Raw genomic sequence first — 25,092 nt, 5'->3', positions numbered from 1 at the left:
TATTCTCTTAGCATATTTTTAAATGTACCATATTGTTAGCTACAGGCACAGTATTATACAACAGATTTCTGAAACTTACTCAACTTCAATAACAGAAACTTTCTACCCACTGAGCAAAAACTCCCCATTTCCCCTCCTACACCCTGACCCTTGGCAACCTTCATTCTATTCTCTACTTCTACGAGTTTAACTGTTATAGATTTCTCATGTGTTATCGTGGAGTATTTGTCTTTTTGTGCCTGACTTATTTCACTTAGCATAATGTCCTCATTTATCATTTAGAACAGTGCCTGTCACAGAGTATCTGCAGTGTATGTATTCAATGTTATCATCACTAAAAATTTGAGTTATATCATTCCAGACATTTCTCTATGCATAAATGTATGTTCTTATATCTATGTATATATATTTTAATAAAAACCTACAATTATGTATGTGTTACTGTACTATACATAACTGTTTGCAGTTTATAATTTTAAATAAACAATTGTTAAGGGACACCCTTTATTTCAGTTTATGTAGATCTAGCTCAATTTTTTAATGACTATATAGTTATTTATTATAGTTGTACCATGATTAATTTAACCAATCTTTAAGTAATGGACACTTAGTGTATGTGCAGTCTTTACTAAAACAAACAAAATTTTCCCAAATATCCAATACATATCTTTTGGTACACTTGTCAGAAAAATTTTTAAATTGAAGTCATTAAATCCAGAAGTATTTTTAAATTGTCTTTATCTTTGCCCATTTTTTTGTTCTGTTATGATGCTTATTTTGAGTACTGTAACTCTTTGTCAGTGTATGCTATAAATATTTTTCTACTTTGCCATTTTTCTTTCAGCTTAGTTCATGGTCTTTTGTCAGACCAAAATTTTTATGTATCTCTCTTGAAAAAGTTGTCAAATTTTTTAAATTTCCAGATTTTGTGTTATACTTAAAGAAACCTTTCCCACTCTAAGATTAAAAAATAATGTTAATTTACATGGACCTTTAGTACTTTGGGGCTTCCCTGGTGGCTCAGATGGTAAAGAGGCTGCCTGCAATACAGGAGATCTGGGTGTAATTCCTGGGTTAGGAAGATCCCTTGGAGAAGGGAACGGCTACCCACTCCAGTATTCTTGCCTGGAGAATTCCTTGGACAGAGAAGCCTGGCAGGCTACAGTCCATGGGGTTGCAAAGAGTTAGACACGACTGAGCTTTTAGTACTTTTATTATTTTATTTTAATTTTTAAAATAAATTTATACCCCTTTGTCCATTTCTCCCACCAAAAGTTACTTTAACTTTTAAATCTTTGATTAGCTTAGAGCTTACTTTTTAAAATAGTGTCAAAAAAATAAATAAAAAATAAAATAGTGTCAGATGGGTGTCTATCTTTGTGTTTTTTAAAAATCTTTTTTGTGTGTTTTTTAATAAAAAAACGAAATTTCCCCATAATGTCTGTTGACTCCAATGATTTGAAATTCCAAATTTATCACAAACTGAATTTATATAAATGTGTGAGTTTGTTTCTGGACCTTATTTCGTTATTCATTTATTTCTAGTTTTTCTTAGCTGTACTCTCTCTTTTATTCTTCCAATTGTATTTTAGAATCAGTTTTTCAGAAGTTAAAAAAGCCTGTGGACATTTGATTGGGATTTCAATGAAAGGTTCTGCCTACAATGCAGAAGACCTGGGTTCGATCCCTGGGTTGGGAAAATCCCCTGGAGAAGGGAATGGCAACCCACTCCAATATTCTTGCCTGGAGAATTCCATGGACAGACGAGCCTGGTGGGTTATAGTCCATGGAGTTTCAAAGAGTTGGACATGACTGAGCAACTAACACACACAAACTCTTATAAAAGCATCTAGTTAATATGGATTTTTTTTTTGAATCTTTGATGTAAAGATCAAAAAGTACAGTTCCATGGTATTTAAAATTTCCCATGTCTGTGATTACATGCCCTTTCGCATTTCTAATGCTTTTGTTTTTCCCCAGTGGTGGTTGAGTCTCTAAGTCATGTCCGATTCTTGCGACCCCATGGACTGTAGCCTGCCTGGCTCCGCTGTCCATGGGGATTCTCCAGGCAAGAATACTGGAGTAGGTTGCCCTTCCCTTCTCCAGGGAATCTTCCCAACCCAGGAATCCCAACCGGTGGTCTCCTTCATTATAGGCAGATTCTTGACCAACTGAGCTACTAGGGAAGCCCTGTTTTTCCCCAGACGCACCAGCATTTTGTCTATGTGGTTTATCCTTTAAAGAAACTGGCTTTTGGTTTTTATTAATTCTTTTTGTTTTCCTCTTTTGCTTCCTAATTAATTGTTTTCTGCCTTTATTTTTTATTTTCCAATGTTCATTCCCTTTACTTTGTTATTCTCTACAGTTTTTAAAAAGTGCTTAATTAGAATACCTTCCAACTTTATAACAACTCAGATCAATGACTTTTCCTCTGAGTTCTATTTTAGTCATAATCAATAGGTTTTGATATGTAATGCTATGTATCTGTAATTCTTTTTAGTTCCATAATTACCATTCTGACTTTTATTTTTACAGAATTTCTTAGAAAAATGAATTGGTTAGTTTGAATTTTGCACCATTGGGTATATTTTGGAAACAATCATTTTCACTTTAATATGATAACATGCAGTATAGGTCAGAGTGCAGTGAAACTGCAACTCTCACACATTGCTGACTTTTGTAAATTGCTGTATATCATTTAGAAGTTATTTTGAAAAGCACAAAAATATTTATCATGTTATTTTTAGGTTAAAAAATATAGGATATTAAATATTATACAAAGTATGATTTCAGTAGTATAGTAAATAAATCAAACCCTGGCGGGGAAAGGTCAGATGAAGAAGCAAAATTAACTGTGCATTTCTCTTAAAATATAGTGGAATGGTTGTCTATCTTACAAATATTCTGCTATACTATGTTTTTTGAAAAAATGCATATTTACCATGTATTGAATGCTTGCTCTTTGCCCAGATCCCTAATATATGGTGTCTTTAATCTATACAGATAATCTTATGCAACTGTGCAACTTCATCATTTTAAAATCAGATTAAGAAGTTTGCTAAAGTTCATCTAACTTGAAATTATCAGAGTTAGGTATTGCAACCCCAAAGCCCTTCCTCTTTCTACCACACCAGGGCTTTGTGTGTGTGTGTGTGTGTGTGTGTGTGTGTCTGGGTGTCTGTGTGTTTGTGTATGTGTGTTAGTCACTCAGTCATGTCTGACTCTTTGTGACCCCGTGTACTATAGCTTGCCGGGTTCCTCTGTCCGTGGAATTCTCCAGGCAAGAGTACTGAAGTGAGCTGCCATTCCTTTCTCCAGGAGATATTCCCAACCCAGGGGTTGAACCCAGGTCTCCCACATTGCAGGCAGATTCTTTACAATCTGAGCCACCAGGGAAGCCCCAGGACTTTGTAATCTAGGGTTTGTGAATTTACTTGAGAAAAGTATTACATTTTACACTGAAAGGTAGCATTTCCTTCAGTTCTGAGTCTGCAGTAGACATGACTCTGTCACCAGTAGAAGTCATAGATATTCTCATGTTATTCCTATTGTTGCAGAAACTGTGAAATGTATTTTGCTCCAATCACTAGTTAGAAATGTCAGCAGTTATTAGATCCACTACTGGATCTTGTTATTTAATGTTCTAATTAAGAATCCGTTTATCATTGTATCACAAATTTGGTTTAAAAAATTCTGCTAACTTATAATTAATTTCCTTGGAAATCCTGTGTATTTTACTTTATGTATATGGAGACTTTTTTTTTTCTGACAATGAATCCAGATTGCCAAATGATACAGAACACTAAAAGGTAGCTATACCAGGAAGTTTCAGTGTGTTAATTATAAATTTTGAGTTAACTCTTAAGATGCATCATTATTCTACTGTTTTTAACTTCTATTAAAAATTGTTGCATATTCAGGAAAACAGTTGAGAGAAAAATTAGCCCAAACAAAATCGCCATATGTTTCCTGCTCATTTATTTTAAGCTACTGTCAATAATTCCAAGAGCCTGAAAAAGATCAGATAAGTAATTACTCTTCATAGGACCCCCTATGTAGTAGCAATAATCTAAATTTATGGCAGAATCAGCTGTCAGGCCTTTTCAACCTGTGAGCTCTAGCCTCTGAACGAGTGATTATTTTTGTTGTTGGTGGGAATCAGTAGAGCAAGTCTGTAAAGAGGTGACAGCACTTTAAAACCTGTAAACTGCTAAAAATGGTACTCATTAGAAATGGTTTGAATAGGCTTTGTGACAAATACAGGTAAAAGAAAAAAAGATCTCTCATTGAGAAGTTAGAGATCAGTGATTTGTTTTTAAGGCAGATGTCCTAAAAATAATCTATCTTGTAGCTGAGTTTGCTGTTTGATGTCATGATTATAAAATGTTGCTTGCCTTTTCCCATTCATCTTATTCTTTTGTTTGCCCAAAGCAGAGATCGTATAATATCTTGCCCATTTATTTTCATAGTCTCTGCTCTCTGTCACATATAAATGAAACCTAGCTCAGAAATAATATGCCTGCAGAAACACAGCATATTTACTTTTTTAAAGGCACAGGCATATATCAGCTTGCTTCTACTCAAGATAAATAAAAGTATGGCTACTTATCTGTCTTTTTTACTTTCAATTATTGGATGGCAGAAGGAATGAAATCCTCAGAAAGTGCTTTGCTTTGCAAATGCTGAAAATAGTCAAGTTTGCTTGCCAACCTAGGCTATGAACATATACAATGGCATAATGGTGTCTCCATTTCTTAACAGAGAAGAAGGCCTTCTTAAAATCTTATATACATCTGTAAAGAGAATGCTGCTAAAACTTGAACTTATCAGAGAAAAGGATGAAGCAACCCAGGGTCAATAATATGGAGACACTCATATGAAAACTGTTCATATCTTCTTCTTTTAGGTTTGCTGAATTTTTATTTACGGAGGAATTCAAGGCTGGTTCCCGGGTCCTGGAAAGTATATACAGCTTGTATGAAGGCTTCTCTGGGACCGTGTGCTTTCTGATCGATCTGCTGCAGCCCAACCAGGCTGAGTTCCCTCTCTTCAGCGTCTTTGTTTAGAAGGCTCCATGTCCCATCATGGCCCTGCAGAAGGTTCCCAAGATTTCCTGAGCCTACTACCTGAGGCAGTTTCCACATAAGCCACATTCAATGGTATCACAACCATGAGCCTTAACATTGCTGCCAGAAGGAAGGAAGGGAGCAGGCAGGTGAAGAAGGCAACATGATTCCAGGTTGAAGGGAGAACAGCATGAGAACGTGCAAACATAAAGACACCACAACTCTTCTAAAACCCCTAGAGATGGAACAGTTCAGGGAATGGATGTGACACCAAAGATCAGAGGAAAAAGGGAAGGAAAAATCATCTGTCTCACTTAAACCAACATTGAGATGTGGATTATGGCAATGAAATGCCAAAAATATTTTTGCAATTGGAAAGAGAATTTGACCACTTGTGGGTGCCCTCCACCCCTAAATTCAGAAATAAAGACCATCAGAAAACTAAAGTCATTGCCCAGCTGAAAACTGCTAGGAAGGATGGGTCAGGTTGCCAAAGGACAAAAAGGGAAACTCTTGGTTGTCCTTTGCCTTTACTTACTGAAATTCATGATTTTTAATGAATGGAGAAATTTGCCTATGAATCTATTTTTATCATTACCCTGGGCACTTTAAAGAAATCATACCATAACTTAGCTTCAACCCCCAAATTCCAAGTTCCCTTAGGTCTTAGAGCATATCTTTTCCTGGTTCCTTCTTCTTTCCGAAAGCTCAATTAGAATAACAAAATTCACAGGCTAGCAAATACCATAGCAGGTGTTGCTGTCAAGTGTTTTTCTCAATTTGAAGCATAAGCTATGTACTGTCTATTGTTAGTAATTTTTTAAATGCCTATGTAATCTCAATGAAGCTATTAGCGGAACTGTAAAATATACTTGTGGCAAAAATCTCTCATCTCAAAGATGAGGGTAAACACCAAGGAGGTGGGTCGTTTCTGCCTTGGGTGGAATACTGTGTCCCCTGGGACACACACTGGCCTAGAAAGGGACCAGTGATTGTGAAAAGAGCATTGCTCAATTTTATACTATGAGATTAAGATATGCGTGAATTCCCCAGCTGATCATCATATTCTCCAAGACACAGGCTCCACTAGAATTTGTCTACAATATCCATTGAGTCAAGCTGTCATATTAAATTCAGCCCTGCTGTAAACACATAGAAGCTGTAAAACTATTTCAAATAAGTAGTGGTTTCCAGAACACTGTGGGAACATCTGTCACTTCAATACTCAGAACACGAGTCTATCCGTTTCCTAGAATTTGGTCACTCGCAATTTCCTATATCAGAATGAGGAGGAAATTGAATGCATTGTAAGATTTCACAGTTATTTAAATAGTCATTAAGTATTTGGATATACGTGATAAATGTAGAATATATATGTATCAATAGGCACTTTGGTTTACAGGGGGATAGATTTATATATACATCCGGAGAAGGAAATGGCAACCCACTCCAGTATTCTTGCCTGGGAAATTCCATGGACAGAGGAGCCTGGCGGGCTCCAGTCTATAGGGTCTCAAAGAGTCAGACATGATTGAGTGACTGAACAACGACAATACATCTGTCCCCATGTACATTTAAGCACTTACTTTGTTCAGTACTTCCAACTTCTTGATTTATAGATGAACTTTGGGAGGAGTTGGGGAATATTCTGTTGCCTAAAAATGTGTGTGTGTGTGTGCACATGCACACACTTGTTTCTGGAAAGAAGATCTCTAGCATTTACAAGATTCTCAAAGAATCTGGGACTGAAGAACGGTAAGAGCTGTCTTTGTATATTTTATGACTTTGTTATGTGTGTGTTCATCAGAGCAAGCTAAGACAAAGTGATTTTGAAAAGCACATACCTTTTCAGCTCATTGTTTCCTTTTCCCATCCTCATATGTAAGTATATAAAACTGCCCTCAGTTGTTCATCTTTGAAGATACTCAGATTGGGGCAGTACCACATAAATAGCAGCTTGCAGGTGACCCCCAAAGTTGGGTTCTAGATGTTCTTTCAAGAATTGAATGGTCAAGGACCTCTGAGAAAGCCTTAAGACAAAATGCCTTCTACACAGTAGTCTCCTTTTGAAGTGATAGTGGTACCTGCTTTTCACCCTTTGGATGTAAATTCATTTCATTTGACCCCTATAGGCTAACAATAATAAGCATGCAATATACAGGGCTTTACTAATGCGTGCTTTTTTTCATCATCCAGCAACCCTTGGAGGTGATTTACATAACTGATTCAAAGTCTCACAGTTAGAAAGGGGCAGAATAAGAATTTGGATTCAGGGTTTCACTTCCCATGTGTATTTATTCCATATTCTAGACTTGAACCTGGGGATACAGTGGTGAACAAAATACCCTAGAAGTTAGCTTCTGTTTCTGTTTGCTGATCCTTCCACCCTTCATCCTTAAGACCTCAAACCTGAGGTCTAAGAAGTGGTAATCTAGCTCGACATGCCAGTTTCATTTCTAGGAACTTCAGAAAAACTGGACACATTTCTGCTCACCCACCCTTTGGAGGTCCAGTAGGGTAACTGTGTTGTGTTGTGAAAAGGCAACATTTTTGTGTATCAAATCCAAGAAGAGGCCATGTTTGTGTCTTTATGAGTTGATGCCTCAGTAAATTAGAGACAAAGATAAACTTATTTAGCACTTAAACTTGTGGAAAATTTTCATTTTCCTGAGAAAGTAGAATTAAGGGTTTGGGAAGGTCCTCTTCTATCTTGTTTTCCCAAGGAGGAAAGATACACTTTAGTGTTGCTGTAGAAAAGTGTGGCATGTCACTTCTTATTTAACTAACCAATGTGTTCCCGTCTATGTAGTAACAGTCTTTTTTGAATAATGCTAAAGTGTGTCACCTCTTGAAGGCTACAGGGGTATTTTCACCACCACTAGCATTACTTTAATATTATTTACTATATGTGGGCATTAATAATTATAAATCTTGAAGGTAACTGTGGAAATATTTAAGGATAGATTAAAAGAATCTTGCAGCAATGGGAGAGACTGCCTTATACTGGGTTGGCCAAAAAGTTCGTTTGGGTTTTTTAACTTTTTGGCCAACCCAATACTTGGCAAACAGGAAGCATCAGAAAATATTTCAACTCTCTGTGTTTTGTTTCATTAACACAATTATGTACCTTCTCTTTCACACCTCCCCAATGTATTTTTATTTTGCCTAATCACATTTTAGTCATCAGATTTTACTTTTTCTTTCCATTTGTAACTTGGTAACGGAGAGCAGAGGTTTGACAGCATATATTCCACCGTGCTTTAGGTAATTGACTATGCTATTAAGATAATAGTATTTACTTTCTGATAACTCAAGAAATAGTCATTTTTTTAGCCCATCCTACATTTGAACTTTTCCTTGGCAATTTGGATCTTTAACTTTCTTTTGACACATTTAAGATTTTAATCAAGATTGTGCTCAAATTGTTCAACTTCTGTAGAGAGCAAATCTCAAAAATTTTAGTGCAACAAATTTGTTTGTGATTTATTACCATTTAAGGGAACAATGATTAAAAGAAAAAAAAAACATTAGTAATGCAAAGAGCCCTATTTTGGAAATTTCAAACTCTTGCTCCATGGGCCACTATAATCATCACCATCATGCTTTCCACCTCACAGGGTGGTCAATGATAAAATGGATATGAGTTTTATGGGCTTCCCCAGTAGTTCAGCGGTAAAGAATCTGCCTGCAATGCAGAAGACGCAGATTTGATCCCTGGGTTGAGAAGATACCCTGGAGGAGGACACGACAACCCATTCTAGCATTCTTGCCAGGAGAATCCCATGGACCGAGGAACCTGGTGGTCTACAGTTCATGGGGTCAGAAAGAGTTGGACATGACTGAAGTGACTGAGCACGCACGCAAGAGAGTTTTATAATAGGCAGGTCCTTTATATGTTTAAAATGGAAGCTATATTTTAAGTACCTACTAAGAGCATAGAAAATCATGCTCAATTATGACTTCAAGTGAGCACTTCGGCCAAATGGAATCTCCTTGTGATGCAGTGCTCAGAGTCTGGATCACTTGCTGGGTAAAAGCAAAGTATGTTTTTTATATTCTAGAACCAGTCCTGTCAATAGCATTTGTGCCTCAGAAAGTTCTGATTCACTGGGCTGAGTACATAGGAATAGGCTGGTTCAGAGGGAGCTCCTTTTAAGGCAAATATTTATTTTGCTCTCTGGAAACAAAGGATTACAGTGCCAGTAACTCAAGAAAAGGAGCTACCGGCTAGGTCTGCAGAGCAAACATGAACTGGGGGTAAGGTAATTTGGAGTTGAGTCTGGTTTGCACTTTAATTCAGGCCTCAGTATTGCATGACATAGAGCGATAGAAATATACTCTCATGGCATAGAAGGCCTTCCTTTAGGGGCCTGGGTTATTTATTCAGTGCTATCCTAAATCAAGAGCAAAATGACTAAGCCTCATATTCACCAAGGCTGGGTGATTATGGCATAAACTTGGCAAGGAAAGCCAATGAGAAGGCAGGCAAAGATTGGGTGGGAGAAAGCTTAGCATCTCAGTGTGAGTTGTGGAGGCATGTTTAGTGCTGCTAAAAACCAGTCATCTTACTCATGGGTTTTATTGCTTCCTGGGACCTCTAATCCCATACCACCCCCATCCAGCAACTTCTTGTCCTCCTTCTCTTTAAATAGTACATTCTGATGTGTTGGGTTTTTTTTTTTTTTTTTTCCTGTGTCTGCTTAATCATGTGACGTCCTTTCACCTGAGAGGGCAGCTTTTTCCTTATCTCTTCCATCCATGTCAGTTGGTAGCTAAGAGCTCCAGGCCCAGGAAGGCTGGAGTCCCCTCTGGATGGAAGGACTGACCTCAAGGTCAGCAGCAGAAGGAGTTGGGCCCATTCTGCAGTCTGAGATAGCCCACCCCAGGTAGAGCTGTTTATGGGAGGAGAAGGGTGACTGCGTTTATCCTGCCTCTCCTCCATAAAGAAACCTGGTCATTTTATTTGTACTGCTCTGGGAAAAAACAACAACAAAGTTCATGCTACATTAAACATCTGGGCCTCCCACATGATCATAAATCTCATACTAGGGGTGCCCTCTCTCTCCTTGTTTCTTTAATTACAAGTGTTGATGAACTGATACCTGATGGACGATGCCTTTGGGGTGGAAGATATACTTGTTTTTCTTTAAAGTCCTGAACCTTGTCGTTTGCACATGGACTTCTCCACAAATGCCAAAGTCCCTTATCTGCAGAACTTCCTGCACCTTTGGCCTTTGTGTGTACCTATTACCCCTCTGAACTGAATTTGAAAAAAAATCCTTTAAAATGAAAACTAAATCATCCATGTTTTTATTCTTTGTGGGGAGGGGTGGTGGTGGTGAATAGCACGGTTTAAAAAGCAGATGGCCCTTTCTTTTCTTGCCTTTCTTCTCCATGTAGAATATTCAGGAAGGAGAGAGAGAAAGGGAGAAAAGATACACGAGGCTTGACTGTCACACTCTTTAAAAACACAGTTTTCAAGGACTTCCTGTGTGTTTCCTGTTTGGCTTTTCTTAGTCTGTGTAGAAAATAGTTTGTGTGTGTGTCTGTCTGTGTTGTGTGTGTGTATGTAAGAGAGCGAGAGACTGACAGAATGAAAATCACATATGAAATAAAACCCAACATTTAGCTCTAAGGTGTATCTGAGTGAACAGATATATGCAAGCATAAACTGACTAATGAGTGGCTCTTCATTGTGTGTTAACTGCTCTCTAATCAATTAGCCCATAATTAACGAGGGCCCTAGTTATATTTGAGTGTCTATCTTGAGCACCAGTTTCATACAACTTCTGCTGCCCAGTTAAAGGCGTTAGTAGCCATCTCGTAGATGAGAACAGATGTGAGTTTCACAAACAGAGCCACAAGTGTGAGCCACATATGTAGTTTTAAAATTTTCTAGTAGCTCCATTAAAAATGCAAAAGAAAGGGTGAAATTAATTTTAATGGTGTAGTTGATTCAACTCAGCCTACCCAAAATATTATCATTTCAACATGTAATCAATATAGTTATTAATGAGATACTTAACATTTGGGGGTATTAACTTTTAAAAACGTAGTGTGTGTTGGACACTTACTGTACACCTCAAATCAGACTGGCCACATTTCAAGTGCTCAAGAACCACATGTGGGTTGGCTGTTGCATTGGACAGTAGGGTTAGCATCCCACTGCTGTCCCTCAGGATTGAGAAGGTCCTCCTAGAGCGCATGTGTGTTTTTGTTGTTATAAGAGAAAATGGAAACCAAACACTACATGTTACTTGAGTATTGCAGTGTTTCCCCGTGTGCAGGACACTAGGACCAAGAGCTGCCCTGTAAAAAAATAGATTCGGTGATGAAATAAGTTAGGGAAGTTCTATTCTTTTATCCCCTTTTTGGAGATTACCATGGTACGCTAACATGTCTGAAAAAACTCTTCTGGATAAAGAAACTGGTGTGCAGCTGTTGAGTTCTGTGTTTATAAGGTTCCACCTCTGGATGGTGGTGGTTACCCAGCTACCACTGTAAAAACATGGTTAGTCTGGCATCATACGATTATGGTATGCTTATAATATTTATTTTTCTGCAGAGGTGTTTTAACACCCCTCCCCCTCCCCACATCACATTAAAGATACCAGAACAATGTCCCTGAGTATTAATCCCTACTAATTATCTTGCCCTCACAAAGATGTAAGGTCATTCTTTAGTATACTTCTGGGAAAAAGAATTCTGGAAATTGCCACAAGGTCTCTGCATGAGAAAAACTTTGTGTCTTCCCTTCCTTCTCCATTCTCTTTGGAGCCTATCTCTACTTATTCTTTGTATTCAGAATCACCCAAGAGCTAAGATATGTCTTCTTGTTCTAGAACCACCTCCTAATGTGAAACCAGCATATGGCTGTAATGTCTTGCACGTGGACACAGATCTTCAGAAAGTACCCCAATACATACCTTCCCCTCATTCTTTCAGAAATGATGAGCTCTACCAAGATGAAGGGAGAAACATCAGAATGTGTATATGTGTAAACATAGAATACAGTTTCATAAGTAGAGTAATACTGTTTCTGCTAATACTTTCTTTAAAAATATTTTGTATGTGGTGTTCATTACTTGCTTTAGTGTGTGCTGTTATCGTAAAGTGTGTGAAGTAGTTGTGACTTAGCAATCAGTTTGAAGAAGATATACACTATACTTGACAACTGTCAACCTTCAGCAAGTGATCTTTCTGCCTTTGTTTGAGTGGGAAGTCTGATGCTGCCCCTATAAGTTTTGTTTTACGATCTGTGCTTAAATGGAAATTACCAATTAAATAACTTCTGCTGCTTAATTTGGTCCAAGTTGACTGTAGTAATCCTTCTATATGGATGTATTTAAATAAGATTAAATGATCCGTTTTGCCTCTTTTTTTTTTTTTTAGGACTTTAGTATTTCAATATTAGAGATGTCTTCTGAAGACTCTAGTAGCAGTAGAATCCCTTTGCTCTTGAAAATGAAGATTATATACCATGAGGTTTTATATAGACTTTCCAGATGTAGGAGGGGGACATTCTAAGTGCAAAAGTTTGGTTTTAGAATCTGATTCGGAAGAGCAGTCCATTCTCTAAAAGGGTAACAGCCTTCCCAATTTTGAACATGTGTGGGAGCTCTACTTGGAAAGGAAGTCTGAATTAGTCTCATGGATTTAATGGCGCTAACTTAACATTTTTCAAATGGATTTTGTAGTAGAATCCAATTATTAGAGGAAGTCACTTGGTTGCAAAGCCATATACTAGAGAATAGTCAAACACCACGTGCTAGTTTTGGAATGTGCATTTCCCAAGTGAATAGAATTTACTTCACCAAAAAGATTTTACACAATTCATGATACTTAGAGAAATATGATTGTATCATTGGAGAAAAAAGCTCACCTCTGTAAATGCTACATTTCACATTCACTAGTAAATCAGTGTAATTCCTTAATTATTTGGGGGGATACAAAAGAATAATCTGTCAATAGAATAGAACTGCTTATTCCTAACTGTATTTAGGAATGAATACATACTATAATTCAAGAGACTTGGGTTCAAACCCTGGGTAGGGAAGATCCCCTAGAGGGGAGCATGGCAACCCACTCCAGTATTTTTGCCTGGAGAATCCCATGGAAAGAGGAGCCTGGTGGGCTACAGTCCATGGGGTTGCAAAGAGTCAGACATGACTGAAGTGATTTCGCATGCGTGCATGATTTAAGGTATTACTGAATTTTGAAGAACTGCTCAATAAATTAGTAGTATTAATAAAATTGTACTCTTTTTACAATGCATTTGCCTCAGCACACATGCAGAGTTAAAAACATAAATTTATTTTAAAATACAACAAATAACACAGATTAGTTATTATGATTTTAAAAGCCTAATTTCCAATAGCATTAAATCCAACACCAGTTATATGTTGTATATAACTAAAATTTTGAAAGCCTTGCACACAAAATGAGAGACTTATTAAAAAATGCCTTTTTTTTTTTTTCCAAAAAAGGTTCTACAACTCATTGCTAATTATTATATTCCTTTAGGGGTACTTTGAGGCGCTTTCAAAGACGTATTTGTAGCAGTTACATCTAAATTAGAGCAGAACATTGTGTCAGATATTTTGCTATATCACAAAATGTTGTAGTACTGTATTTTATAATAAAACCAAGTTCTCAAGTATTCTGGTATATTTTTATTATGCCAAAAAAATCACTTTCTAGAACTCTGTTATTGTGTACTTAATATTTCAAGAAAATAATGGGTATTTCAGTCAGAGCAAGAAAGTATAATGCAATACATGACATTCAATTGATCTTTAGTCACAATCCATTTAGGTATTTGACAAAGAAACTAGCAATCACAAGCTCGAATGCATACATTCTCAAGGACAAAATGGCAAACACTTAATACACAAAGACATGGTCACTGGGGCAAGTTAGCTGCTGCCTGGCTGAACAGGATCAACTTGCCAATCAATGCTCATCGGATTTTAGCTTTTGTTCTTGGTTGTTCCTGGCGGGGGAAGTGCTACAGGTCAGTTGATGTCGCCTCCCCTTCGTGTGGGGGATTTGCTTACAGCCAGTGCATGGTATAATGAATTCTCTGGAAGCAGGGTTGAGTCAGAAGCTTAGAGATGCACCTTACTGTCTTTAAAACTGCTGTTATACAATGTTCTGAACACTGTGATCTTTCAAATGTATTTTCTGTATTAGTTTTGTACTGTTAGAAAATAATATGCCATAAACTGGACTCTATAGTGTTTAAAGCAATGTTATTTATTGGCTTATCACCCCCTGCTTGTTTATGTACAGTCTACTTAATATAAAACCTGTGATAATCCTTTGCCTTAAAAATAAAATCTAATGCTAAATATTGAGTGTGCTCTAACATAATTTTAAGCTACAAGTTAATTTTTCCTTTAAAAGTTAAGATGGTGTCAAATAAAATATCAAATGAATACTTTATGGAGTGTGGCTGCCTCTTCTGTACTTGTGACAGTGTGTGTATCTTGATCCAGAACATGATGACCTGCTGGGTGCTATAAATAGATATTAGTAATCCTTTTAGAGAATGGGCCTGGCACTTCTCAGCTATGGGCTGAATACCTCCCCTTAACCCTTATAAATAGATTTTCCCATGCCACAGAAGAATGAAGAAAAACAGTCCTTCATGTTCTCTACATTTTTTGTCTTCATTCCTCTTGAATCTTCACATTCTATTTGTGTTGCCATCATATTCCTAAAGAGAAAAATGCCAGAGATGCCTGAAGATGGATGATATCACCTAACTTCAGTGGGGAAAGGAATCTCACAATTATTCAAGTCCAATCTCTTATGGAACAGGTTAGAACTCGAATTGTAGAGATTTAATGAAGGCTCAAGTTCTGAGTGACAAAGGGAGGAGTGGCTGAGCCCATCCTGATGTCCAGAAGGCTGTCACCGATCCAATGAGTTAAAGGGCATTGTGTTAGTCTTGGGGCTGGCACAAAGCAGCAAGCAGAGGGAGGTATGGTGTGGCCTAAAAAATCATTTCCTTATTAGGGCTTGGTCTTCGGCAGGCTGAATTAGTCAGTTATGGAGGAATATATCAATATTTTTGAAAGCAGATTTTCTGGAAAGGAAAGCGTTAGCTCTTCGTGATTACCATGATGCTCTTTCACCTTGGAAGCAATGCTTCAGACTTGGTCGGATGAAAAGGTACATTCCGGGTGCGTGACGATATACTTGCACTTTGAAAAGCATCTGCGGGCTCTGCTTGTTTTTTTTAAGTGACCGGAAACGCTGATCCTTTGAGGGATTCGGCGTTATTTAGGTCCAGAAAACAGAGCCCGGGCTGGAAAGGCATCCTGATCCCAATTCCGGGTCCCGCGGGGCTGCAGATTTTTGAAGGGATGTGAAGGTTTTCCACAGAAGCGTCGAGAAAAGGGCTTTAGGACCCAGCGGCTGCGCGCGGGGCCGGCGGGGCCCGCCGCCTCCTGTGCGGCTCGGCGCGGGCGGTCGCCGGGCGCGGGTTCGCGGCCCGCCCGCGGCTCGTCGCCGCAGAGACGCGACGGGCGCTGAGGCGCGCGGGCGGCGCTCGGTGCGCGTGGGCGTGTCCCGCCCCGGCCGCGCGCCCCGCCCCAGCCCCGCCGGGTCGCTCGCCCCCAGGCCCAGCTCCAGCGCCCGGGCCCCGCGCCCTCGGCGGGCAGCGCAGAGCGCGGGAGCAGTTGGGGCCGGGCATGCCGGGAGCCCCCGGGGCAGCCGCCGCCGCCACCGCCACCGCCACCGCCACCGCCACCGCGTCCGCCGCCGGTGCGCGCCGCTGACGCGCGGAGATGAAATTCCCGGGCTCGGTGCTGGCGTCCGTGTTCCTGTTCGTGGCCGAGACGTCGGCGGCGCTGTACCTGAGCAGCACCTACCGCTCGGGCGGGGACGGCATGTGGCAGGCGCTGACGCTGCTTTTCTCGCTGCTGCCCTGCGCTCTGGTGCAGCTCACGCTGCTCTTCGTGCACCGCGACTTCACCCGCGACCGGCCGCTCGTGCTGCTGCTGCACCTGCTGCAGCTTGGGCCCCTCTTCAGGTGCGTGCGGGACCCCCGGCGGCGGGGGCCGGGCCTCCCAGGGGAGGGGGCCGGCGTCGGGGACGGGGGCCCAGGCCGGCCCGCCCTGCTCCTCCGCTCCACCACCGTCCCTGTCACAGGAATGCGACAGGAACCTGGGAGGGTGGGAATGGAGCCGGGGCGTACCGCCTTCCTGTTAGGGGCTAGCGATGGAAATTGCCGACAGTCGACTGAATTTGACCAACGGAAAGGGCCAATTTGGGCCCCTCAATCCTCAACGCGACCTGGTGGGCTCTGGCAGGATGAGCTCGTGTCGCGACTGGGCCTTAGGAAGAGGGTTCTAAATGGCCGTTAGAATCGAAGTGGGCACAGTTGATTGAATTGAATTGAAATTGAACAAACACGTGGGGAGTGGACTGTACTAGGCACTGTTCTGAGCTCAGTTACAAATACTAACTTATGTAATTCTTATACACGACCCTAAAAATCCACGCATCCGTCTTTTCTGTCCGATGTGGAAACATGGAGGGGAGAGGGCGGTAGGGGGGAAGCAGAGTAGAAATATCTTCAGGGCCCTGCCTGACTTCTAAACTCAGCCCTGCCTGACTTGTAAACTTAGCCGATGAAACTGGAGCACAAGTGCCACGGAGACCCCAACTCTTATTGTGTAAAGAGAAAAAAAAAATTATTAGTGACATTGCTGGACATCGTAGGAACACAAAACAAGTAAAAAATTTTCTGGTAATGAAGTAGAGTTTGGTTTATCTGAGGACCATGAAGAGAGTTTAAAATGTGTTGTTTTGATACCTCTCTGTAGGAAAAGCAAAATAAAGGGTTTCTATCTGGATTATAAACAAATTTATAATAATGAACTTTAGATATAGGTGGGAGAGAAAGGGGAAGAGGTAGAAAGGCCAGACACTCAGCTGCCAGAAAATTCAGCCAGCTGGGAATCTTTCCTACCAGGAAATATCTCCCCAGCCAACACATCACAAACACACACACAGCAAAATATCTCCCCCACCAACACACACATTCGAGTAGCAAAATAGATTTTACAGAGCCCTATATACACACACAGTCGAGTAGTAAACTAGATTTTACAGGGCCCTATTATAAAACTTTGCGTTTCATATCAGAGACAGTCATCCCAGCTGACACTCAGAATACTGACTTGTAGTTTACACAGTGTCAGAACAAACCAGGTGAACAAGTTTCCCAAGCTCGAAAGCCACAGACTCCTACAGAGGAAGAGAAACAGGTGCACTGGCAGGAGTAAGAAGTTGCTACCAACCTCATGAGAGCAAAGGAAGAGTTGGGGGGGAGGGGAACAGAGAGAGAGAAAGAAAGTGAGGGGAATTTTAAAAGCCCTGCAGCCTGGGGCCAGAGAATGAGGAGCGAGTCCTCCGTGGCCAAGTAGGCCGCAGCAACCTGATTGTGTGCCCACTCAGTGGGATCAATGCGCTCTACTTGGACAGGGCACTCATCATTTCTTAGCTCCATCTTGTGAAAAGAAAGTTCATTGCCAATGCTATTTGAGTAAAGTGACAGAGAAAGGGAAACTGACAGTTCTTAAATGCTTCTTGTGCTAAATGGTTTGGTAGGTGGTAGTTTCTCTCTCTCAGTTCATTGACTCCTTACCATAAAGTAGATACAATTGTTCCCATTTTATAGATGACCACATTCACAAGGCTTCTTACAAGTGGAATTGGCTTAATTATGTGAAAGAAGTCTGAGGAGTGTGGAATGTGTTTTATCTATAGTTCCATCTTAAGAAAGTTTGGTCATCTTGGCAAAATTGAAAAAACACAACCTAAGTTGCCATCTTGGTAAATGAGAATACCTTATCAGTACTAACATTTAAAATGTTTCTAAGTACTGAGTGACCCAAGACAAAACTAATGACATAATAGTATGTATAAAAACAGGATGGTACTCATAGACCTAAGCTCAGAGAAATATACCAATTTGTTAAGAGTGGTAATTTCGGAATGATGGAGTTATGGGGTAGTTTTCATTTTTTTCTGAAAAATATAGAAAAGTACATCATTTACTCCTTTATTATATTATACTTCTCTACATTTTTTGGTTTTTACCGTAAAAATATTTTAACTTTATTTAAAAAAAGAAAAAGTTTGGTACTTTGGAGCGATAACTTCTCAACTGATATATATATATGTATATATAAAGTTTCAACACTATACTGCTGCTACTGCTGCTAAGTCACTTCAGTCGTGTGTGACTCTGTGTGACCCCATAGACTGCAGCCCACCAGACTCTTCTGTCCCTGGGATTCTCCAGGCAAGAACACTGGAGTAGGTTGCCATTTCCTTCTCCAAAGAGACCTATTTCCAGAAAATTCTGAATAGGTCATTGTGCTTTGGGGGAAAAAACAGAATAACACATTAAAAAAAAAGAAACAAACAACCTACTTCCTTCAACAAGGGCACTTTCATTCTAACGCAGCTGATTTCTTTCAAGAAGATGCTGGAACCATGCTGAGATACACAAAATGTGATTCCAAGCCTCTTATCTTCCAGATGAAAAGAAAAGCAATTTGATGTTGTGTGTTAGCATGCGTTAATATCTTACTGAAAGTTATTCCTGCTGTTTGATTTTATTCTAACTCTAAGACGTCAGCTTTACATAAAGATCAAAATTATTTCCCCCAAACAAAGGAGAGTCTCTCTGCCCTTCTTATCGATTGGACTTAGTAATATTTTTAAACTGTTTGGGGAAAGTTTCGCTCTCTTTAATTCGGGATGGGTCCTAACTAGCCAAACTCCTGTTCTGTTTAGGTGAGATGTTGGTTTTGGATTCACTCAGCTCAGTCGGATTTCATTACATTGTAATGATGGTGGACTAAACACTACAGACTAGGCCTTGCTCCTTCTTTCTTGTAGGGAGGCTTTGGGAGAGCACCGTGTTTCATTTATATCAGCCTCATATTTAAAACTGTAGTTGCAGTTTGAAGAATTGTTTCCTCATGAAGGCTAGGTTGGGATGATAGGAACATTAAATAATGTCTTGAATTTCTTTTTTTCTATTATAAGGACAATCTTATTGTGAATGATAATAGACATTCTGGATAACCAGAGTGGGGGGAAAGCACCTCTTAACAACAAACAAAATTTATTTCTCATTCTTTTACAATTATGTTCATTTTATAAATTAATTGGGAGAAGGAATAAATATGAATGAGTTACAGGTTCAAGGAATTTGCCCCCATTCTTATTTATTGGTATAATGAAGGAAAAATGGTACCCAAAAATCTAGCTTTATAAAATAAATGCTAAGACATTCTAGTAATTTTTTTATTCAAGTATAGTTGATGTACAGTGTTATATGTTACAGTTGTACAATATGGTGATTCACAATTTTAAAGGTAATGCCCCATTTATAGTTATTATAAAATATTGGCTATATTCCCCATGTTATACAGTATATTCTTGTAGCTTATTTTATACCTGAGTTTGTACCCCTTAATCGCCTTTCTCCCTTCCTGCTCCCTATTGGTAACCACTAATGTGTTCTCTGGATCTGTGAGTCTAGTATTTTTGACAGAACATTACAAAATGATTCATTGCAATGAAAAACATTGCAAAATACCATAGTATTTCTCTCTTCTGTAAACTTTGAGAAGATTTTAAAAATAACGATAGCCTAAATATCAATAGCTTTTTTGTTGTTGCTTGCAAAGTGCTTTCACATACAGTATATAATTCCATCCACTATAAAACCTTGTGAGCTAACTGTCATTATCTTTTTTTTACAGTTGAGAATTGAGGCTCAGTGAGATTATGCAAGTGGCTTTTCAGAGGTTACAGGGAGCTTTCTATTTAACCAGTTTGGTTCTTGGGTAGCTTCACAGAGCATGTATGTCATAGGAAGATAACATGGCATAGAGGAAATCATAATCAGTATTTCTTTTGAAAATGTGTTTTTAGTAACTACCTCAGAGGGTCTCTGGTACCACAGATTATTTATGCTGACACCAACATGCATGGTTTCAGCTAATTAATAAACTGCTTCCACTATGATGTTTGAAAATGGGATAAAATGAAAATAAAAAAGGATCAACCTGCTGATTACCTACATTGGGGATTAGCAAACCATGCCGCACATTGAAATCCCCTTACTGCCTGTTTTTGTAAAGTTTTATTGGAACACAGGCATGCCCATTCACTTCTGTGTTGTCTGTGGCTGCTTTTGCATTACAGTGGCAGAGCTGAGTAGTTGCAATAGAGACCATGACCTGCAAAGCCTAAAATATTTATTCTTTGTAAATACACAAAATGTTTGGCAACCCTTCGTCAAACTGAAAAACTATCTTGAATGATTGTGATAAAAATACTTAATTTATGGCTACATTTAGGCAACTTCTTAAGTAAAAACAACAACAACAACAACAAAACATTTGGAAACAAATAGTGGAAGTCTTAGGGCCTTTCACAAATTCATTAAATACCTACTACATGTAAACTTCTGTGCTAAGATTTTTATTAGTTGAGAAAAACAGTGAATTACAGGAGGGTACACCTGGATTTCCTCGGAGAAGGCAATGGCAACCCACTCCAGTGCTCTTGCCTGGAAAATCCCATGGATGGAGGGTCCTGGTGGGCTGCAGTCTATGGGGTCGCTAGGAGTTGGACACAACTGAGTGACTTCACTTTCACTTTTCACTTTCATGCATTGGAGAAGGAAATGGCAACCCACTCCAGTGTTCTTGCCTGGAGAATCCCAGGGACGTGGGAGCCTGGTGGGCTGCCGTCTATGGGGTCGCACAGAGTCGGACATGACTGAGGTGGCTTAGCAGCAGCAGCAGCACACCTGGGTTTCCTGGAGAAGGAAATGGTAACCCATTCCAGTATTCTTGCCTGGAGAATTCCATGGACAGAGGAGCCTGGTGACCTACAGTCCATGGGGTCGCAAAGAGTTGGACGTGACTGAGCAACTAACACACACACCTGGGTTTCAGGGCCACTTCTGTGATTAGTTCATTGGGGGACCTTCCTTCGTTTCCACTGTAGACAAAGAAGTGTCATTTGTCTGTAATTCTGCAAATACTTCCATTAAACACAGCCTTCTCCTCAGCATCCAGAGACTTGCATTTTCCTCTGGACCTTCATTTTATTCATTCAGCTCTTAATATGTGCTGCTGTTTCATTTGCTTGTTTTGTTATTAAAAATTCTGAGCTTGATTTTACTATTCAGGTAAAACATATTTGTTGCTGGAACGACAGAAGGGCAGAAAACAGATAAGCACAACTAAAAAAATTTAAAAGCTCTAATTTGACTAACTAAAGGGAACAATTCTTAATATTTTGTTATATATCCTCACCAATATTTTTACAGTCATTAAGCTGGTAAACCATGAACCATCTAGGGGGAGGGAGGGGGTGTAGGAAGGAAGACCCTGATTTACAATCTTTGCTGATTTCTGTGATTTAAAGATTTCCATTGTGGCCTATTTCAAGCTACTGAGTTGTTTAAGAACTGCCTCACAAAATTCCTAACCATTTAACTGTCTCATGAGTCAGTATGAGCCAGCTGAAGCACTCCACTGTTTATGTGTATATGTGTGTGTATCCGTATATATATGTAATTTTCTTTTTATTAAATGTGGAATGTTCTGTGTATTTTCCATTGTAATACATTACTCCTTTTGCTTACCAAACATGATAAAATTTTTTTGTATGTCAGTATATGTGTGTATATACTGTCAATTTTAAGGACTGGATAATATTTCATTGAATATACATATTAGGATTTATTTAATCATTGTTTTGTTTAGGGACCTTTAGAGTTTTCCCCAGAGAAGGCAATGGCACCCCACTCCAGTACTCTTGCCTGGAAAATCCCATGGATGGAAGAGCCAGATGGGCTGCAGTCCATGGGGTTGCTAAGAGTCGGATACGACTGAGCCACTTCACTTTCACTTTCCACTTTCATGCATTGGAGAAGGAAATGGCAACCCACTCCAGTGTTCTTGCCTGGAGAATCCCAGGGACGGGAGAGCCTGGTGGGCTGCCGTCTATGGGGTCGCACAGAGTCGGACACGACTGAAGCGACTTAGCAGCAGAGTTTTCCCAGAACTTTGCCATTAAAAATAATGGTATTCAAATTTTTGCAGTAACCTTTCTTTCTAAGGGCTTCCCTGTGGTGGTTCAGAGGTTAAAGCGTCTGCCTGGAATGCAGGAGACCCAACCTGGGTCGGGAAGATCCCCTGGAGAAGGAAATGGCAACCCACTCCAGTACTCTTGCTTGGAGAATCCCATGGAGGGAGGAGCCTGGTAGGCTACAGTCCATGGGGTCGCAAAGAGTTGGACACGACTGAGCGACTTCACTTTCCTTTCCTTTCCTTTCTTTCTAAGTGAGTTAATCTGTGAAAAATATCTTACAAACTGAAAGTGCTATATAAATATTACTTATATTAATTAGGTCCTGTTTTCTTGTTTAGATTATGTACATCTCTGAATGAGACAGTGGTGTGCAACTATCTTTGCATTCCCCACAGCACTTAGCAAAGTGCATCCACATTCATTACATATTTGAGAATAAAGACAATGGTCAGTTTATTCCGTCTTCTAGTGCATGTGATCAGTGGTCCACCTGTGTCAAGTTACAAGGCCTCATACAGCCCTCAGTCATAGATCTGAGTTTTTCCTCAGAGCAGATTCAGTTGGATCAGCTAGACTTAGCTCAAAACCTTGAACTTCATTGTTTTCAGCTAAACAAGTTGATCCCACATTGTTTTACATGTTTTCATGTAATATATTGGGGCTTCCCTGATAGCTCAGTTGGTAAGAATCTGCCTGCAATGCAGGAGACCCCAGTTTGATTCCTGGGTCAGGAAGATACGCTGGAGAATGGATAGGCTACCACTCCAGTATTCTTGGGTTTCCCTTGTGGCTCAGCTGGTAAAGAATCCACCTGCAGTGTGGGAGGCCTGGGTTTTATCCCTGGGTTGGGAAGAGCCCCTGGATAAGGGAAAGGCTACCCACTCCAGTATTCTGGCCTGGAGAATTCCATGGACTAAACAGTCCATGGGTTGCAAAGTGTCAAACACAACGAATATATTAAAGTATCTATGACCCCAGTGGACAAAATGTAGCAGACAATTGCCTCTCCCTCCTCACCCCCTTGCACAAACACACTACTGTGTACCTCTTTTTCTCCCAGGAACAAATGAACAAAGATAATCACAAAATATATCCACTTTGTACTCACTAAAGAAAGAAGTTCCTGCATTTCCTTTCTTACTTTAGGTTTTATTTTAGTATTTCGAATTATACATGTATTCTCATTTCCTTGGTTGCCTCCAGGTGAGAGTACAAAGTTAACAACACTCAATAAAATAAATGAAGCCATAAAATCTTCTGGCAGCATTATAAGGTTGTTATAAAAATGCACATTTGGGGAAAAACGTCCTTTAACAATTTTGAAACCTAAAGCCATGAACATTTTTTATTACTAAGAAAAAAACATTTTCCCCAATATTTTGTTATGAAAATTTTTGAACATACAGAAGACAACTTGAAAGAATTGTACAAAGAACACCCAAGTACTTGCCACCTAGATTCTACAGTTAACATTTTATTTCACACGTCTATCCATCCCTCTATCAATCCCTCAATCCACTTGAAAGTGTGTGTGTGTGTGTGTGTGTGTGTGTGTGTGTGTGTGTAAATTGTATATATCAGTACTCTTCCTCTCTTCGCTATTCATATCATTACCTATAGAGGAAAATCCAGTTTTAAAAGCCAACTACTCTATCAGTCTAGAAAGGTGACTGGTTCAGGCTCCATCCTCAGGCAAGCTTGAAACTCCATAGATAAGACAGAGCTGGCAGGCTTCCAGGTATGATTGACTTTAGTCCTGTTCTGAAAAGGCTTAAGAGAGCAGAAATAGGTAATGTGGACTTCCAGGGGAATTCTAGGTGGGAGGCTGCTCTGTGCTGGGGGATCTCCCAACCACAGCTGCTGTTTTAACTGAAGTAATTTGGAGCATCTATTGGATCTAAAATATGTGTGTGGGGGTGGGTGTTGTATATATATGCACACGTGTGCACACACACCCCCATATACTGCATTATCTCCATGACAGTGTAGCAAAGTAGGTCTTATCTCTGCTTTATAATTCAGGGACAGAACTTGGGTTAAAAGACATGTCCAAGGCTGCACAGCTAATAAGTGTTAGGAAGGGAAATGGAAATTTTTTTTCTGGAGCCTGAACCACTTCCCATGCCATTCTCGGCTTGGTTTCCTTGCCTCAGTGGCCCTCGGTGTCACTTCTCAATGTGGTTCATGCTCAGGCCAGTTGGCCTGCTGGAGGGCCTCAAGAAGACTGCGTGCTTACAACTGGTCCTTAGAGAGGATGATTTTAGTGGCAGGGGTCGGGGGCGAGTTGCAGTCCAGAGTAACCAAGCCAAGGCTTTGAGAAAGCTAAGAGAAAGCGGGGTAACTAAGGAAAGACAGGATCCTGTCTGCCTTTGATGATCATGACTTGCTGGTTTGTTTCCAGGTGTTTTGAAGTCTTCTGCATCTATTGTCAGTCAAACCACATTGAAGAACCTTATGTCAGCATCACCAAGAAGCGGCAGATACCAAAAAATGGCCACTCAGAGGAAATTGAGAAGGAAGTAGGCCAGGCAGAGGGCAAGCTATTCACCCACCGATCTGCATTCAGCCGGGCATCGGTGATCCAGGCTTTCCTGGGCTCAGCCCCACAGCTGACCCTGCAGCTGTACATAAGTGTCTTGCAGCAGGATGTCAGTATCGGACGATGTATGTATATTTTTTATTTCTGTTTGCATTTGGGAAGCGTGGAGAGCAAAACATAAGGTCTGTTTTGTTTCAGGTGAAATTCATTTCTATGCGCCTTCCATCCGAAGTCTGTGTTGCAGTTACTAAGCTCAAAACGTAGTGAGTTAAAATAATAGTGTTTCTTTTGCTTATGAATCTGAAGTTTAGGCAGCTCTCAAAAGGGCTCACCTCGGCTCCACTGTGC

The 25,092-nt window shown here is 39.9% G+C and overlaps 2 protein-coding genes across 2 annotated transcripts in view; both read left to right on the top strand.

Moving 5' to 3' along the window:
• The window catches only part of LANCL3 (LanC like family member 3), a 122,222-nt gene extending 107,714 nt beyond the window's left edge, over positions 1-14,508 (top strand). Inside the window, exon 5 of the mRNA XM_061410453.1 lies at positions 4,907-14,508. Within this exon, the coding sequence (XP_061266437.1) occupies positions 4,907-5,066 (160 nt within the window). The 3' untranslated portion in view covers positions 5,067-14,508. The remainder of the gene's footprint in view (positions 1-4,906) is intronic.
• Positions 14,509-15,685: 1,177 nt separating this feature from the next.
• XK (X-linked Kx blood group antigen, Kell and VPS13A binding protein) overlaps positions 15,686-25,092 on the top strand; it is a 48,529-nt gene continuing 39,122 nt past the window's right edge. Inside the window, exons 1-2 of the mRNA XM_061410454.1 lie at positions 15,686-16,104; positions 24,607-24,869. Coding sequence (XP_061266438.1) covers positions 15,860-16,104; positions 24,607-24,869 — 508 coding nt within the window. The 5' untranslated portion in view covers positions 15,686-15,859. The remainder of the gene's footprint in view (positions 16,105-24,606; positions 24,870-25,092) is intronic.

Source organism: Bos javanicus, chromosome X, assembly GCF_032452875.1.
Source record: "Bos javanicus breed banteng chromosome X, ARS-OSU_banteng_1.0, whole genome shotgun sequence".
Classification (NCBI taxonomy): domain Eukaryota; kingdom Metazoa; phylum Chordata; class Mammalia; order Artiodactyla; family Bovidae; genus Bos; species Bos javanicus.
The sequence above is the reverse complement of the archived record's forward strand: the minus strand, read 5'-3'. Positions and strand labels throughout refer to the sequence as shown.